The following is a 19245-nucleotide window of genomic DNA, read 5'->3' on the forward strand; positions in this document are numbered from 1 at the left end:
ACAATATTACAGATACGTCTCCTGTCTCTGTGAGCAGTAGCTCCGTGAAGACGCCTCACAAGACCACCATTGTCCATCTCCACACCTCTTATGATGGAATCCCCCCAACAACAACTGCGTTCTATTAGGCCTCACCATAGTCTCCTAAACACCAGGATGGACTGTCCACAGATCAGGTTTACCTACCTGCACATGTTTTCCTAGAGATCATTATTTATCAGACCTTCTATTTTACCCAATACTAAGCAATGTACTGATAATGCTCTTGTGCCCTGCGTTCCTCACACCACACATTTCCCTTATCAATCTACTGCTATGGGGTCCTTCTTTGGAAATTAACCTGTCAAATCTATCATTATTATCTCTAATATTCTATAAGTAGAACTTTCCAGCATTACTCTCAGTCTCTCTTTTTTCTTTTTTTTTTAAACAAAAAACAATATTGTATAGCTAACCTACCAAGTTCTTAGCAAATTAAAATAGCTTAACAGTAAACTGCTGATCATTAACCCTTTAAAAGAAAATGTGCAAGTTCTTTCAAATGTCCTCTTTGTTTGTATACGCTTTGTACGTCCATTTGCTTGTTATCTGCTTGTGGGGCATGACAAGCGTGTTTGTAACAATTTGCACAGCAAAAATAAAGAATAAAAAAATAAATAAAATTTTGAAGTGAAGGATTCCAATATACTTGGCATGCAAACATGTTGGATCGACTTACTCTAATATCAGGTTCAACTTGTAAACAATATGGCTGGTTCTGATACTGCTGTATCTCGCCAGTGATTTCAGCCACTTTCCTCCTCTTACTGAAGTTAACCAGTTCCTTCCCATGTCTTTTAAGAAAATCAGGATTGCCCTCTTCAGTCTTCAAAATATTTGTTAAATAAATCCCTACGGTAAAAATACAAATATATGTTTAGGTCCAGTAACAACACAGTACATGCTTTTCTGCAAATCAAAATCCATTTTAAGAGGAGTTATATGGTAGGAAATATTTTTGACAGCAAAGACAAGCCAATTACACCATTTTCCTAAACCAGTCAACACTGGATACCACTGCTACATTATGAGTGATTTAATATAGAACTAAATCTGTAACTAAACCTGTTTCACACAGATTATGTATCTTGAAAGAAGAATATGCTATAAACCTACATACAGTAAACTATAACATAGTCCAATGTTTTATAAGCAAGATAAAACAGACATTCTAAAACACATTAATTTAATTATTGTATAAGACAACAGGTATAAAACAATTTTCATTTCAGGTGAAGGTATTCCTGTGAAAAATAAATGTGTACATACCACAGAAAGGCACACATGGTGGATTAATTGACCTGAGTTTAGCTAAATATTTCTTCTGATGATCTTCACTCAGTTCATGAGCTTCCTCTAAAATCTTCCTCTGACGACTTGGAACTTGCTACACAATAAAAGGAAGATAAATAATTTAAGGTGCATTGGGTTGAGCAAAGATATCAACAAGTGCATTTGTGCCTATAGTGAAGCTAAAGGGACATTGGAGGAGGATACATTTAAAGTTATTTTTGCTAAATTATAAAAATAATGCCCACTTACTTTAAACTGTTTTTCTTCTATTCCCATTTCATATTCCACATATGACTTCTAGCCATATTACCAAATGAATTTAGTAAACAAAACCACAAATTAACCCAAATTAGTTCCTAAATTAACCCTAACTGAGTTGATCTGTTTTGGCCAAAAATATCCGGATGTGGATGACTTGGTAATTATTTAGGGATGAGGTCTGATTGCATTATGAATAAAAGTAGGTATCTTGTGAGGGAATGAGGGGAAAAACCTTGTTTCTATTTTGCTCCAATAAATCTGCCCACTGGATTGAACTTGAGAGTCTGGACAATCATTACTTTTTTGCAAATCACATTGTGAGGATTGGCCAACCTGAGGCCCGGTTGCACCCTGGAATCCAGGAGAATGTGATATCCATATTGGTAATTATATTGTTACAAAGCTATGACTTTCAGTAGAGAAATAAAAGATATAAAAAATGCTATGCCATTTTGCAACCACTTACTTCAAACGTGTTGTCCAGTCTGTAAATGGGCGACGAGTTCATGGCACTTACAACCTCGAGAACACCATTAAAGTTATTTAGCTCTTGAAACACCTGGAGAATTTCAATGATTCGGCTCACAACTATAACTCGTTCTTCAAGATTTTCAGTTTCTACAATGCACCTGTGTACAAGAGAGACAAGAAAAATCAAGTGTGTTTAAAAGAACAGAATATATTTTAAGAAAAAATGAATGAGGAACAAACTCAGCAGAACAGCAGATTTGTAACCAGAGTAGAAACCAATAACTTTTTAAAACAAACACTGCATGTATGAATGAAAAACTTACGGAAGCTCTTGAACTCAACAAAATGAAAAGCATTGGTATATGAATAGGTCTCTATACCAGTACTAGCAACCCAAGTAAATAGAAAGGACAGAAGACTCTTTGGACCTACTAGAAAGAAAATAACTGATGAAAATCGTACACGTTTCCCCGAGGTAGATTAGTGTCAGCAGAAATGCTCTATGGCTCACATCTTTCCCAATCAGTAACAAGTTCCAGAGTTGGTAAAGGATTTAAGTACTAGGCACTGCAAAGGTAGAATTGAAACGTAGAAATCCCCAGAATTCATTCAGTTTTATGCCCAGGTTAGTTTGTTATCAGAATTCCGCTCCCTCATTTTACCCCTAGTTGTAATGAAATGTTACCTTTGAACAAAAAACAAGGGCTAAAAATTACATTAAACTGGTGATGTCCAACTGTGGTACTGCTGATGTTTGTGAACTACATTTACCATGATGCTGTACCAGTCTAAAGGCTAGTTGAGCAACTCACAAATAGACTTGAACCTCTTGGAGTGACAAAGTTATCCAGTACTGCCGTAAATATTGCTCCAGTGTTGAACCAATTTGAACATTTATTGATTATACGTTCATGACTGCCTGTGCTAAAACAGATGTTTTAAATATTAAATATCACAATCATTGAACGTTTACAGCCTCTGGAGACAAACAAAATAAACAAATGAATGAAAAAGTGAAGAAAAAAAACAATATTATTTTACTACTTTATTTTTGTAATACTGTGCCTTACATTTTAACAACTCTACAACAATAAGGGAAGGATGTGGAAATTATAGTTCCTTTACACGGTCAACAATTTACTAGGCTTCCAGGTATTAACAAGCTGTAAACAGTTTCTAAAGTGAACCCATTGAAAAGTTCCTCTTGGTCCTGAAAGTAGCTGAAAACACAGGCATTATGCTAGCATGGCACTGACAATGGGCTATAGAGGTGCATTATGCTAAAGTGGAAACACACGGACATTAAGGAAATAAAATGAAGTTATACTTGGAACGATTACTTACTACTCAAAACCAACACTAAAAACAACATACCTGGCTCTTTACCCATACTAAAATAAATGTATTTATCACCATTACTTGCGGTTATTGTCCTAGAACAGGCTTAAGGGAGCCATTTATTTCTAAAAGTGTGCATGCTATTATTTACTGATTTCCTTTAGTTTTTCCCTTCTTTTTGTTTAAACTGCAAATTCATGATGTTGACTATTAAGGCTTCAGAGAGCTGAGAAAGGCAATCTCCTTACCCATTTCTCAGAAGGCCAGTTTAGTATCCTTAAATAAACATTATAGTGTTAGTAATACAAACATGTATTCCAAATGCTACAATTTTAAGCTAGCTATAGTAATGACTCTCCCGCAGTGTGAATTCTTGAAGGGTGAGATTTACTTACCTTTCAGCCCTCTGTGCACCAGTCTCCTTGGAATGCCTCCTTGATTGAGATCATCGAGATGGATGACAACCAATCTAATGCATTCCTGCAGGAAATCATTGGGAGACTAGGGAGCACTGCACAAATCATTTGGACGCACTGAAACCACCTGATTGAAATAGTAGAGTTTCACTCTGCTAGTTCTGAAAAAGCGCCTCTAGTGGCTGTCAGTGTGACAGCCACCAGATGCATTTAAACCCTGCAATGTAAACATTGCCATTACGAAAGAGCAGCAATGTTTTCAGTTGGAGGGTTAAAACTGTTAGGACATGGCACCCAGACCACATCACTGAGATAAAGTACTCTGGATGCCTATAGCGTCCCTTTAAGTAATCATTAAGAAAAAAAAAGAAGCAAAAATACCTAAAAAAAAAAAAAGCATAAGGAGGGTCAGAAAGACTGATTTTTCTGGCACACCACAGAAAAGTTAGGAAAAAGCCCCAATGGTACAAAAAAATGGTACAAATGCAAATACAACTTGTGTACCTCTGTAGTTACAATTTGTACAATAGATATAAGATAGAAATAATGGATGTTAACATTTCTCCAGCTTCACTGGGAACTAAAGCCGGATAGAGTTTATACAGAGTGAAAGAAAACGGATGTATCCTTTAAACAAAGGAAATCGTTATTGATGAACTTACTTTTCAAACCACAAAGTAAGATTAGTTGTGTGCCTGATCATCTTAAGGAGGTTGGGAGAATTGATTTCTTTATCTTCTTTAGTCCACACACTTCCAACAAGTTCAGATGACTGTACAGCCCTAAAGATGAATGAAATAAGACAAGATTGAAAGAGTCACCTAATAAAAAAAAAAATTAAATTATGGTTAAGAGTAACTTGAAACACATTTATTCAAAGAGAACTCAAATATTAAAGGATCCAAACGGTGGCTGTAATTTTAACTATTGCATGTAACAACCTATACATTTATATGTATACAGTGAAATGGAATTGCATTTTCAGTGCTGTGCAGGGTTTGTACGCTTTCAGTAATGATAACTGCATATGGACTTTCACCCCCTATAAAGAGATCCCTGTGTGACATGCACTTGTGATTTTATTCATCACCAATATTTTTTCATGATATCAGAATACAGACTAGGAAAAAGGAAGGTAAATAAATGTCTGGTTTGCAGTAAAACAAGTTGAAGCATTTAGTGTAAAAAGTAACTCAAGACTTGCAAACCTATACCAAATTATAAAAATAAAAATTGTAAATACAAAAGTGACACATTAATCGTGATACAGTGTATAGCTTTCTTGTTGAGGTTAACTGGGCGAACAGGATTCCCTATAAAATATATGAAAACATAGTCAGAATATTAACCCCTTAAGGACGCATGGGGAGCACGTAAGGACGCATGACTGGCGATCGTGGGTTTAATGATGTTGCTGGGTGCCTACGAGTCAGTGGCAGACCAGCAACATCAAATAACGCTGTGACAAACAGTCACAGCAGTCACAATGCTGCTGGGATTTTAGATCCGCCTCTCTCCACCTCTGTTGGGTTTGTGAAGTGGAGAGAGACGGATCGTTGTTACTTTGTGTCCCTGAAGAGAATAAATTGTGTGAAGAGATTCCAAAACCCCTTTACCATGTGTTTAGAAAAAAAAAAAAACCTTTCCCTGCTAATTGATCACTGCCAGCAGTGATCAAAATACAGATCACAGTACTTTACTTTGATCTAGTTTTTTGTTGTTTTTTTTACACCCTCAGGGGTTATTATTATTATTATTATTATTATTGCCATTTATATAGCGCCAACAGATTCCGTAGCGCCTTACAATATTTTGAGAGGGGGGATGTAACAATAAATAAGACAATTACAAGAAAACTTACAGGAATAATAGGTTGAAGAGGACCCTGCTCAAATGAGCTTACAGTCTATAGGAAGTGGGGTATTAGAAACATTAGGATAGGAAATATCAAGTAGGAGTGAAGCAGAGCTGGAGGAGAGAGCAAAGCACTATCCCATAGGGACAGGTATGTAAGGGAGAGATTACTCTGGGAGGCCATACGCTTTCCTGAAGAGATGGGATTTAAGGCCCTTCTTAAATGATTGAAGACTAGGGGAGAGTCTGATGGCAGTAGGCAAGTTATTCCATAGGAGAGGAGCCGCCCGTGAGAGGTCCTGCAAGCGTGAGTTGGCCGTACGGGTGCGAGCAGCGGTCAGGAAGTGGTCGCGGGCAGAGCGGAGGGTACGAGGAGGGGCATACCTCTGGATCAGTGAAGAGATATAAGAGGGGCTGGAATTGTTCAGTGCTTTAAATGTATGGGTTAGCATTTTGAATTGACTCCTATAGGATACAGGGAGCCAATGTAAGGACTGGCAGAGGGGCGAGGTGTGAGAGGACCGACTGGATAGGAAAATCAGTCTAGCTGCAGCATTCATTACAGACTGTAGCGGGGCAGTACGGCTTTTGGGGAGACCAATCAGGAGAGGGTTACAGTAATCTATGCGGGAAATTACTAGAGCATGGACAAGCTCCTTGGTAGCATCTTGCGTAAGAAAGGGGCGGATGCGGGCTATGTTTTTGAGTTGGAACCTACAGGACTTGGCAACAAACTGGATGTGAGACTCAAAGGTGAGACCAGAGTCAAGCATGATGCCAAGACAGCGCGCTTGTAGGGATGGACTCATGTGGATATCACTGACTGGAAAGGAGAGTGAGAGAGGAGGATCAGTATTAGGAGGAGGAAAGACAAGGAGTTCAGTTTTAGAGAGGTTAAGTTTGAGAAAGCGTGACGACATCCAGTCAGAGATGGAAGAGAGGCAAGCAGTGACACGTTGCAGGACGGCCGGGGAGAGGTCCGGTGAGGAGAGGTATATCTGAGTGTCATCAGCGTACAGGTGGTAGTTGAATTCAAAAGAGGCGATAAGTTTTCCAAGAGAGGCAGTATAAAGAGAAAATAGAAGGGGACCAAGGACAGAGCCTTGGGGAACTCCAACCGAGACAGGGCGAGGGGAGGAGGTATCCTTGGAAAAGGAGACACTAAATGAGCGTTGGGAGAGATAGGAGGAAAACCAAGAGAGGACAGAGTCACAGAGACCGAGTGATTGAAGAGTTTGAAGGAGAAGAGCATGATCAACTGTGTCAAAGGCAGCAGAGAGGTCAAGGAGAATTAATATGGAGTAGTGACCTTTGGATTTAGCGGAGATTAGGTCATTAGTCACTTTGATAAGAGCGGTCTCAGTAGAGTGGAGAGGGCGGAAGCCAGACTGAAGAGGGTCAAGGAGAGAGTTGGAATTAAGGAAGTGAGACACACGGGTAAAGACAAGTCTTTCCAAAAGCTTTGATGAGTAAGGGAGCAGGGATATGGGACGATAGTTAGAGGGGGAGGACGGGTCAAGAGATGTTTTTTTCAGGATAGGTATTACAGTGGCATGTTTAAGGTCAGCAGGAACAGTGCCAGAAGAGAGAGAGCAGTTAAAGATGTGTGTTAGGATAGTCACAAGACAAGGGGAGAGAGCTCTGATGAGGTGAGATGGGACAGGATCAAGTGGGCAAGTGGTGGGGCGAGAGGAATGGAGAAGTGCAGCCACCTCTTGTTCAGTAGCTGGGGAGAAAGTCTGAAGGGTAGGTAAAGCATGATTTATGTGTGGTTGAGAAAGAGAACGGCAAGGAGGGGAGAATTGTTTCCTTAGCTGTTCAATCTTGTCAGTAAAGTAATATGCAAAGCTATCAGCTGTAAGGTTAGTTTGGGGGGTGGCCACAGCAGGGCGGAGAAGGGAATTAAAAGTGTCAAAGAGACGTCTGGGATTGCGGGAGCATGAACTAATGAGAGAGGAAAAGTAGGACTGTTTGGCGAGGGCAAGGGCTGCGCTGTACGAAAGCAACATGAATCTATAATGAAGATAGTCTGCCTGGGTGCGGGACTTCCTCCAGGAGCGTTCAGCACAGCGGGAGCAACTCTGCAGATAGCGTGTTGAGTTATTATGCCAAGGTTGGGGTCGTGTTCTCCTCGTGGTGCATGTTTGGAGTGGGGCTGCAGTGTTCAAGGCAGATGTGAGGGTAGTGTTATATGTGGAGATGGCCAGTGAGGGACAGGAGAGGGAAGGGATGGATAGCAGTTGTGAATCAATGTCAGCCGACAGCTGCTGGAGGTCAATAGAGTTAAGGTTCCTCCTGAGCTGAGGGGGGTTCGGCTGAGGTTGTTGGGTGAGGGGGTAATTGAGAGCAAACGATAAGAGGTGGTGATCAGAGAGAGGAAATGGAGTATTGCAGATAATAGATAATGTACATGAATAGGAGAAAATAAGGTCGAGGGTATTGCCAGCTACATGAGTGGGAGAATTAGCCCACTGCAATAGTCCAAGGGAGGAAGTAATTGATAGTAGTTTAAAGGCTGCTGGGGTTAAAGGTGGGTTAATGGGAATATTGAAGTCTCCAAGAATTAGGGATGGAATGTTGGAAGAGAGGAAGTAGGGTAGCCAGGCAGCAAAGTGGTCAAGGAAGAGGAGAGGGGAACCAGGGGGACGATAGATGCCGGCAATGTTAGCAGAGAAGGGTTTGAAAAGGCGAATTGAATGAATTTCGAATGATGGGAAAGAGAGGGAAGGGGGGGTGGGCAGGGTTTTAAAGGAGCAGTGGGGTGAGAGAAGAAAACCTACACCGCCACCTTTAATCTCTGCTTGTCTTGGATTGTGGGTAAAGTGAAGACCACCAAAGGACAGTGAGGCAGGGGTAGCAGTATCCGAGGGAGAGAGCCATGTTTCTGTTAGTGCAAGTAGGTTTAGGGAGTGTGAGATAAATAGGTCATGGATGGAAGTAGATTTAAAGGTGCTGCACACAGAGCGTGCATTCCAGAGGGCAGCTTTAAAAGAGGAATTATAGTGAGAATTACATGGAATGAGTATTAGGTTGTAGTGGTTTCTGGTGTTTGAACCAGGTGGCTGAGTAGTGGAGGGACCAGGGTTTGGAGAGACATCACCTGCTGCTAGGAGTAGTAGGATGGAAAGGAAGAGAAGGTGAGAGTAAGATTTAAATGTTGGGGATGAGAGCTTGTATTTAAGGGATTTAGGAGGGGTGTGTGGAGAAAGGCTGGATAAATATGAGTAAAGTGCATGTGATGAATACAGAGATGAGGGGAGCAGGGAGGGAGCAATGAAGATGGTGTTAGCAGGAACAGGTAAGTGAAATGATAGAGAGATTTTAATGATGAGGGAAGTGAGAGAGAAAGTGAAAAATAGAAGTGAACATTAGTAGGAGAGTAGGTGCTGTGTTTTTAAGAGCTGTGGTTAGGAGGGTTAAGGGTTAAAGAGGTATTGTGTGAGTATAGCTTTTTTGGGTGTGGAGGGCTTGGTGGACATAATTGGTTTAACAGGAAAGCTAGGTAATTTGAGCTATCTATAAATGTAATGATTACCATGGGGGGTTTGGGGTGTGGGGTAGGGTGGGTGGGAAGTGATCATCCAGAAATGCTACCTCTGCTTATGGCAAGTCCTGCAGGGTTGTGTGCTGTGAGTCCTGGGTGTAGCTGGTTCTGCAATTTTATGAGGCCCAGGCTATAAAGGAGAGAATCTGGGGTTAGATAAAGCAGATTGTGGGTGGAGAATCATTGGGCTGTTAAAAACAAAATCAAGGAAAAGCAAATGAAAGGGAATTTGAATTTAAGGATATATGAGGGAAAGTGAGAGATAAGATAGGAAAAAGTCATAAATAGGGAACATCATAAATTAATGAGGCAAAATTGTTGGGGTTAAATTGTAAATAATGAGGGCTAAATTTGATATTTTAGTAACCCTAAGAGGTTAAATTTTTTATATTTTATAAATGTGTGATTTAGTTAGTTGGGGTGGGTGGAATTTAGTGGTAATTGGGGAATGTAGTGGCAAGCTAGTTAGGGGTTAAAAGTAGAAAAAAGTAGAAAAAATTTATGTTTATTTATAGCTAAAGTTATTACCGTAGTACACAATGTTTAGGAAGTATAGCGCAGAGGAGGCTTATGCCCTGTTAGCGGCCAACTCAGAGGCGACAGACACTGCCGCAGGGAGAAACGCAGGGGACAGGGACTATGTGCCAGATACTACAGGACTATCAGGATATAATTGCTGATTCCCCTGATGCAGACCATGGCGCAGATGACTGGGTACCCCCTTATAATTTCTCACCAGACATCCCAGAGTTCACTGCCAATCCTAGCACACAGGCTGACCTGTCTGGCTATTATGCGCTGGATGCTATGCAGTGGTTTCTGGGGGATTATATTTTTGGGGAGATAGTCACCCAGACTAATCTGTACGCTGCGCAGTATCTGGCACACAATCAAGAGTCTCATCGACAGGAAAGAAAGATGGTACCCCACCAGTGTGCCAGAATTGAAACAATTATGGGCACCAACAATGTTAATGGGGATAATTAAAAAGCCCACCATTAGAATGTATTGGTCTAAAAAACCCATTTGCAATAACCTTATTTTTCCCAGACAATGAGAAGGCCCAGATATGAAGACATACTACGATTTATGCACTTTAGTGGCAATATGAAGTTCCCCTCAAAAGGTCATCCACAGTATGATCTTCTATATAAAATTGCCGACTTTAATGAAAAATGTGCCACTATTTATACCCCCAAAAAACATTTCTATTGACGAATCCCTCATGAAGTACAAGGGAAGACTGGGGTTTAAACAGTACATCCCATCCAAAAGATCCCAATATGGGATACCTTTTTATAAATTGTGCGAAAGTGTCAGTGGCTTTGTGTACACCTTCCGTGTATACGAAGGAAGGTATAGCCACCTTGATCCCCCAGGTTGTCCAGATATAGTAGGGACAAGTGGGAAAATTGTCTGGGACCTAATCCTGCCTTTACGAAACAAGGGATATCACTTGTATATTGATAATTTTTACAATAGTATCCCACTTCTAAAACTGCTGTGCAGCTTTGAGACCGTGGCCTGTGGCACTATTCGGAAAAGTCGCACAGGTTTCCCAAAGGTTCTAGCAGAAAAAATATATATAAAAAAGGGGGGGAAACAGCAGCTCTCTGCCAGGATGAACTGATGGCACTAAAGTATTGTGATAAAAAAGGTGTTCATCCTAACCACCATCTATGGTGAACGCAGTCACAAGGTCCCAGTTTGTGGCAGAGAGGAAATTAAACGGGTACCAGTCTGCATAAAACATTACAATTGGCATATAGGGGGAGTTGACCTGTCCGATCAACTTATGCAGCCGTATTTGATCATGCAAAACACCAGGGAATGGTACAAAAAAGTGGGCATATATATATATAATGCAGACGGCAATCCACAATGCCTTTGTTATATTTAAATAGGCAAATGCTGAGCTGAAATGCACGTTTCTTTCATTTCAGTTACAGCTCATTTCTGGGCTACTTGAGTGCCAGAGGTGGACCATCAGTGGAGCCTAGCAGAAGAATGGAGGCAGGTCACTTCTGCTCCAGAATTCCATCAACCCCCCAAAAACAAAAAAAACAGAAAAGGTGCAGGGTGTGTTACAAGAGGGGCGTAAGAGCTTAGACCAGTTATTACTGCCCTGGATGCCCCCCTCAGCCCGGCCTATGCATTAGCCACTGTTTAAAAATTTCCACACCCAGGCCGAATAAGTAGACCAGTTTTGGGGTGTGATTTTAGTCATGTGGGGGTATCAATATGTATATAGTTTATATATTTTCAGTTATTGTAAGTTAAAGATGCTGAGGAAGTTCAGGCCAAGGAGGCTTCTAAAATTCTGACCGCTGACTGACTATTTTATTATTTTTATTTTAGTTAACTTGACTATTCTCTGCTTGTATAGCCTGGCAATTCTAAGGACTGGTATTACAAGTTTCTCTCTCTTTGTGGTCTGTCTGTGTGTTTTTGTTTTGGAATCAGTGATCGCATTGCCTGTGACGCAGATGATTGGCTTCTACCCACTGATAAGTTTACGCCAAATATTCCCCCTTTCACAGCAAACAGTATGCACTTGTTCATAATTTGAATTGATGAGCTGCTTACATTTAAAAGTAGATGTGGCCTTTGAGAGGCAATTTGCAATCATGGGCTGCTAAAATGAGACTTAGGCCAAGCATACGCTTTTGAAAAATACGACATTGGTGTGTCTCAAATGTGCCCCTTAAACATCCACATATCCCAGAAAAAGGTACACATGGGGGTATAGTTATACTAAGACGCCATAGCTGAGCAACATAATAGGTGTTCTACTGCCGTAGCAAAATAGGATTGCAAAATATACAGTAACCTCTCCATGTGTGTGTCAAAAGGGCAGAAAGAAATGTCAATTGGTACAAACTAGCAAAAAAATGATCCTACGCCAAGGTTTAAAATACCTTGGTGTGTCTACTTTTACAAATGGTAGGCTTTGTGGGGGATTTTTGAACAGTGAAACTGCAATAATACCCCAAATTGAAACCTATGCCTATCAAATCCGTCTCTCAAAATTCTACTATAAATACTGAAATGGACAGGTCTCCTATATGACACTGTAGCTTCGTGAAATAGTGCCAAATACATACAATGGGGGTATCGTTGTACTCAGCAGATGTAGCTGAACTCAAAATAGTACAGGAATAGCACACACCAACTTTAGGAAATACACTTGAGAAGATCTTTGTTACAAGTTTGTGTGTCAAAAACCCCAAAAAAACAACACAATTTTACTCCAATATTTAGCAGAGATTGGCGGTGAAATGGCTCCGTAAAAAGTGTCAAAATAACCTTAGGTAAACAGCCTGTGATGTCTACTTTATATAAATATATACTTTTGTGTGGCAATTTTGTTTTCTTTTATGGCTATTAAGCTTACAAGACAAACATACCAAATGCTAAAATCGCTCCACATTAAAAGTTTATTTTGCTCCTTGTGTTTTGTGACCTGTAACTACCAAAACGTAAAATCCCAGACACATTATATATTCTGTATATCAGAACAAAAATATATATTTTGTTATTTACTTTCCTTAACCTGCACTAATTATGCACCCATTATTATGCAAAACCTGAAAAAAAAAATTTTTTTTAACTTTTTGCATTTTTTTGTCTTTTTCTGAATAATAAATACCGTATATACTCGAGTATAAGCCGAGTTTTTTAGCACATTTTTTGTGCTAAAAAAAACCCAACTCTGCTTATACTCGAGTCAATAGTCTGTATTATGGCAATTTGCATTGCCATAATACAGACTGGGGGAGAGGGGGGCTGGCAGAGCTGTAACTTACCTCTCCTGCAGCTCCTGTCAGCTCTCTCCTCCTCCGCGCCGTCCGTTCAGCACCTCGGTCAGCTCCCAGTGTAAGTCTCGCGAGAGCCGCGGCTCTCGCGAGACTTACAGTGTGAGCTGACAGAGGGAGCTGCACGGACGGCGCGGAGGAGGAGAGAGCTGACAGGAGCTGCAGGACAGGTAAGTTACAGCTCTGCCAGCCCCCCTCTCCCCCCACTGAACTGCCAATGCTGGACCACCAGGGAAGGAGCCCCCCTCCCTGCTATGTATCAAGCAGGGAGTGGGGACGAAAAAAAAAAAAAAATTAATAATAATAAAAAATAATAATAATGAAATAAATAATAATACTAAAATAATAATAATTAAATTAAATAAAAAAATAATAAATAATAATACTAAAATAATAATAATTAAATAAAATAATAAATAATAATAAAAAAAATTAAAATAATAAAAAAAATTAAAATAATAAAAAAAATTAAAATAATAAAAAAAAATTAAAAAACATTGCCCACCCCCACACACACAATGCACTCATACACACACGCTGCGCTCATACACACACGCTGCGCTCATACACACACGCTGCGCTCATACACACACGCTGCACTCATACACACACGCTGCACTCATACACACACACTGCATTCATTATACACACACTGTAAATAAATATTCAATTAATATATATTTTTTAGGATCTAATTTTATTTAGAAATTTACCAGCAGCTGCTGCATTTCTCACCCTAGTCTTATACTCGAGTCAATAAGTTTTCCCAGTTTTTTGGGGTAAAATTAGGGGCCTCGGCTTATATTCGGGTCGGCTTATACTCGAGTATATACGGTAAGTATTTATAGATTGAAATCAAATTAAAGCCCCCTTTGTCCTTTAAAAAAAACTGTATATAATATGTGTTCGTGCAATAAATTAGGAAAATGCAAATTGCAGTTGAACGCAAACAAAAAAAAAAATATGCAAAAATTGCTTGTGTCATTAAATGCAAGACAAGCGTCTGAAGCTGTGCCCTTAAGGGGTTAAACACTTAAAGGACCACTATATACTCTTTTTCCTGGCACTATAGTGCCCTGAGGGTGCCCCCACCCTCAGGGCCCCCCTCCTGCCGTGCTCTAGGGTGTGGAAGTGGTTAAATGTACCTCTTTCTCCAGCGCCGGGCGGGGAACACCCCTCCTCCAGATCGTCGTCATCGGCTGAATGTGCATGCTCGGCAGTAGCCGCGCGCGCATTCTGCCAGTCCATAGGAAAGCATTCTCAATGCTTTCCTATGGACGCTGGCGTCTTCTCACTGTGAAAATCACAGAGAGAAGCGCGGAAGCGCCTCTAGCGGTTGTCAATGAGACAGCCACTAGAGGCTGGATTAACCCTATTATAAACATAGCAGTTTCTCTGAAACTATGTTTATAGAAGAAAGGGTTAATCCTAGCTGGACCTGGCACCCAGACCACTTCATTACGCTGAAGTGGTCTGGGTGCCTATAGTGGTCCTTTAAAGGGAAATTACATGGCAAAACAAACTCTCTTTACTTAATTTTACAGATAATGTATATATTTAATTTTCTAATGCTATTGATAGTTGAGCCAGTATTAGTATTAGGCAGATCCCTCCCAGAATCAAGTGACTCATTCTGTCTATGTGGGTCTGTTCTTATCTCATAAACTCCTGTTTGGCAGGTTTGTGGGATAAGTAGTTTATCCCACCCCCCAGTGCAGTTCCACTCACAATATTATTGTTCCACACAGGATCTCTGTAAACCACAGCTACCATCAGGATACACACAGTTATGCCAACTGGGCTGTGGTCTATGCTCTCCCGAACTGTTCCCACCTCCTATAACCACCGATCCTGTACCAGCACTTTATTTAGTCTACCTCAATTCAAAAAGAAAGCGGCCCGATCCTCCTTTTCCTACAGAGCATTGCAATTATGGAACAACTTCCTGCACACTTTCAAATCTTCCCCAGTGTTAAAATCCTTTAACATCTCAAAACAGAATGCACCTACCATGGTTGATTAGATATTTCGTACCTGTTCTATGTTAAATTTTGTATACATGTTGTATATTATATATTAATATTGGTTTTGTATTTTATTGTACACTATTGTAACAATGCAATGTTTTGTGGACCCAGGACATACTTGTAAACTAGAGAAATTTCAATGTATCCATCCTGGTAAAATATTTTATACATAAAATACTTGACTATCACTACAGGGAGAAATTACAAAATTGTTGCCATTACAACCACTCTCAATAATTAGAGTGTCTTCAAGGTGCTCTCAGCCTCATCAACTTTTCAGTCAGGCAAAGTTTTTATGATGCTTAGAGTGGTACCTGCTTCTTTTCTGTGCTTTCATTTTGTTGTTACGTTTGAATATCCTGTAGATCAGTGATCGAGCCAACAACCCATAGCAACTGGTAAAAATACTAAATGGAATCTCAACATGACTTTTAGGATCATCAAACACGGTTACCGAAATTACAGCAAAGGGATCTACTCACTAGATGAATAACAGTAAATGTAGAAACATTCTGAACACTAAGGTGTTTATTCACTAAACTGGATAAGTGACAACATTTTCTAGTTTTGGGAATAAACACAAGTGTGTTTTTGAATGGAATTCTTAATACCAGTGAAGAAAGTAGGTGAAGATATTGAATAACAAATTGGCAAAAAATTTCAGAGATCTCGACAAATACCTGTATAATTCTGACTCAAGCAAAGTCAGCTGCCGGGCGATCTCTATGGGATGCAATGTAAGTAGATCAAAAGTCTCCATCTGGCCATGTCTGCTGATGTGCCATTCAATGGCAGGTGGCAGGCTTTCAAAGGTTATATTGTGGCTAGGTCCATTGGCTTGAGCTTGTTTTTTGCGTTGAATTATTTTCGTGATGGATTCCACCCATTTTTTCATAGCTTTACCTAAAAACCAAATGACAAGATCATTTTTGAGCATCATTTCAAGGGAACATTATGTTGATGTTTATAACATTCAGGGAATCTGTAAACCTCACTCCAACATTTGCCTGTGTGTATCCTGAAAACACCAATAGTCATTAAACAGTTAATTGTAGAGAACTAGAAACCTTAAGATCTTAAAAGTCAGGCCAAAAAAAACAGATTAGCACACACAGAATGCCATACCTCTAACTGTCCCAATAAAATCTTCGAGTCGTAGTAACAGATCTGGGTCTCTTTCGAAATCATAGAAATGATGTTCTACCCAGTGACGACAGACATTTAATACCCTGAAATGGAGAAAAAACTAAAATCATGTGGTCCCTTATTATTACAATTAAAATTAATATTATCAAGAGTTTAAAATGTAAAACAATTCCTTATTTTGTTATTAGGCAAAAATCTCAATTACCTGTCTACTCATTAAGGTAGATAAGGTCTCCCTTCTTATTTACCATAAAACAGTCACTAAAAAAAAAAAAAAACCACACCTTCTAGATCAGGGGTAGGCAACCTTCTGCACTCCGATTGTTATGGACAACATTACCCTGATGCTTTGCCAACATTATTGCTGTAAGAGCATTATGGGAGATATAGTCCACAACATTGCTGTAGACGCTGTGCGTTTCACACCTGTATCACATTACAACATTACATGGCTTCCTCAAAATACATTGCACAAACTGGAAAAAGTCTGAGTTAAAGCATATCACTGTAATACTATAATAAAAAATATCCAGGACCTAGATACAGAGCAATAAGCTGTCATCAAGACTGTCAATACTGTTTAAATTTGGACAGGCTAATGTATAAGGGATATGAATAACAGACGCTCTCCAACTATTTGGGTCATCCAGAGTTAAATGGAATAATGTGGATTTAAATTCTATACTGGCAAAACAGCAGCAGAGGAGACAGGAAAGCATGTAGTGGTTCAAGTACCTAGAGTGCCACTTTAACTTGCTTTCCCTACTGTGTAACATAACTGATCCCTGATATCAGCCTTCGATCATACAACAGTTCATTTCCACATAGTTTGAAAACAAGCAACTGATGTATTGAACACACTTTGTAAGATATTGCATAAATACCCATGACAAAAGTTGGTTTCAGCACTTACCGTAGCTGAACAGGTTGTACATATTCCTTTCTGAATCTTTTCAACTCTGCACTAAGAGGTTGGTCCCCATTCTCCATAGCGATCTTGTCTGCTTCACTAGGTTCAGGCTCGGGTATTTCAAACCTATTTTAATTGAAATGACCATGATATAAAAAAAAAATAAGAAAATAAAAGACTACTTGTCATGTTTAAGTTCAATTTTAAAATTTCACATTTGCTACTGACAAACTGTTTTTAATGAACAAAATCTACTGCAAATACATTCCAAAATGAAGAGGAAAAACACGTTTGAGGCTAATTTTATATATATAACATTTCACCAATAACATTTTATACAGTAAATGTAAGCACTTTAAAGTGTCGTCACACATTGTTAAACCTAGATCTGCACACCAGTCAAGCCATAAGACTTTTCCCACATAAATCTCAATTTTGCAGTGATATTGCTTCTGCAAGGGATTCTGGGTGGGCTTGAGATTTCTGAGGCAAAAGCAAGTCTTAAGGCTTGACTGGTGTGCAGCTTTAGGTTTAACAATGTACTGACTACCCAGTGACTTTAGGTGGAAGGAGTTTTCAATCACTATTTCCCACCATAACTTTCAAGAGATACAGACCGACAGAGAGACACCGTATTTTTCAAAAGTAATAAAGATTTAAACTGCAGTTTGGGTCAGTGACATACCTTTCTATAAGAAGGCTTAGAAGTTCCTGGGGCTTGCAGAAAGATCTATATGTTGTGAGAAATGTTCTAACAAAGTTGGGATCTGGAAATATAAAACGTAGAATTGTTAATTAATGAATATTATTATTCCATTCCATTCATACATACAGAGAGCATATAAAAAATAACTATATCCTTTTTCCTGACCAAATGAGGTGATGGTAGCTGGTAAGAACAGGATGTCCTGGAATCTCCCAGGCGTCATGTTCAACATTGGGAGAGTAGGAAAATCAGTACAGTAGGGATATATGACCTATGCCTTTTGAGCCACTGTCGACACCTTATAATGTCTAAAGCGGGATACCAGAGATCAAAAGTGGGATAGAAGTCTAAATTTATATAATACAATTGTTAAAAACATGTCAATACCAAAAACACAAAATAAAAACACTGCCAAACACCTCCCTTGGTCATATTTTCTAAAGCTTTTTTACTCAAATTTAAATTAAGGTGCATTATTTTAGTGTCAATACCCAGGATAAGGGGAGAGGGATCGCGACATGGAACCAAGTGGTAATGCTCTCTGGAAATTTATTTAATAATAATCTTATTGGAAAACTCTTACCGGAAATAAACATGGCAGAGACTGTAGGGCTGAATGCAGATAAAACTGACACTGGGAATATGGCTGAAATATCTTTTTATACACAAATTCTTTCCAAAATCCACTGCTCAAAGTTGGAGAAAGAGCTTCTTTGAAAGCATCATGGTGAACATACAGAGGACTTGTTCACCTGGGATCTTCGTAGGTAAGCTAGGCCATAGGAAATACAGCTCATTAATGAGGTTACCAAACCCCAGTTCTGTAGGGTACCAACTACTTTATCAATGCATAACGGGCACTCCATTTCATAAATAAAAAAAATATAATGGAGAAGAAATAACTTCCAACAAGGCACAAATAATGTATGCAGTAACCCCAAAACGTATTTAAAAAAATAAAATAAAAGACTGTCTCATATGATAGATGTATGGTTAAGCCCTGTATTGCATTACTTAGCACATGAGAGCTAACAAAAGTTCCAGCTTAGGGACTTCCAGCTCTTAGCTAGTAGTAATGTATACAGGGACGTCAAAACATTCCCAAAGAAATAAATAAAAACCAAGCTGTAGTGGTTATGTTGCGTGGAGTGGTCCTTTAACACAAGATGTTCAATGGTTTGGTCCATAGTATAAACACCAGATAAGTTACAGTTCTCTTTTATGTTGTGAATTTCAAATTATGGTGGAGCAACATATATAACAAAAGTGCCAAAATTCTGCAAAATGCAAAGAATCTTGAAAAACCTTGGTCACGAAGGGGTGAATTGACAGATTTAACAAAACAAAAAGATGCAGCAATGGTGCACTTCTTACAAAACACAAAACAATTTAAAAAGAAAGCTTGTTGGGAATTCACACTAATTT

At 39.3% G+C, this 19245-nt stretch overlaps 1 protein-coding gene across 1 annotated transcript in view; it reads right to left on the minus strand.

The window, feature by feature from the left end:
• Positions 1-19245, minus strand: part of SOS1 (SOS Ras/Rac guanine nucleotide exchange factor 1) — a 117020-nt gene that overhangs the window by 17043 nt on the left and 80732 nt on the right. The window contains exons 11-18 of the mRNA XM_063443627.1: positions 17800-17881; positions 17118-17240; positions 16184-16287; positions 15739-15961; positions 4481-4600; positions 2060-2222; positions 1309-1426; positions 719-891 (exon numbers count right to left, since the gene is read on the minus strand). Coding sequence (XP_063299697.1) covers positions 719-891; positions 1309-1426; positions 2060-2222; positions 4481-4600; positions 15739-15961; positions 16184-16287; positions 17118-17240; positions 17800-17881 — 1106 coding nt within the window. The remainder of the gene's footprint in view (positions 1-718; positions 892-1308; positions 1427-2059; positions 2223-4480; positions 4601-15738; positions 15962-16183; positions 16288-17117; positions 17241-17799; positions 17882-19245) is intronic.

This window comes from Pelobates fuscus, chromosome 2 (assembly GCF_036172605.1).
Source record: "Pelobates fuscus isolate aPelFus1 chromosome 2, aPelFus1.pri, whole genome shotgun sequence".
In the NCBI taxonomy this organism is placed as follows: Eukaryota; Metazoa; Chordata; class Amphibia; order Anura; family Pelobatidae; genus Pelobates; species Pelobates fuscus.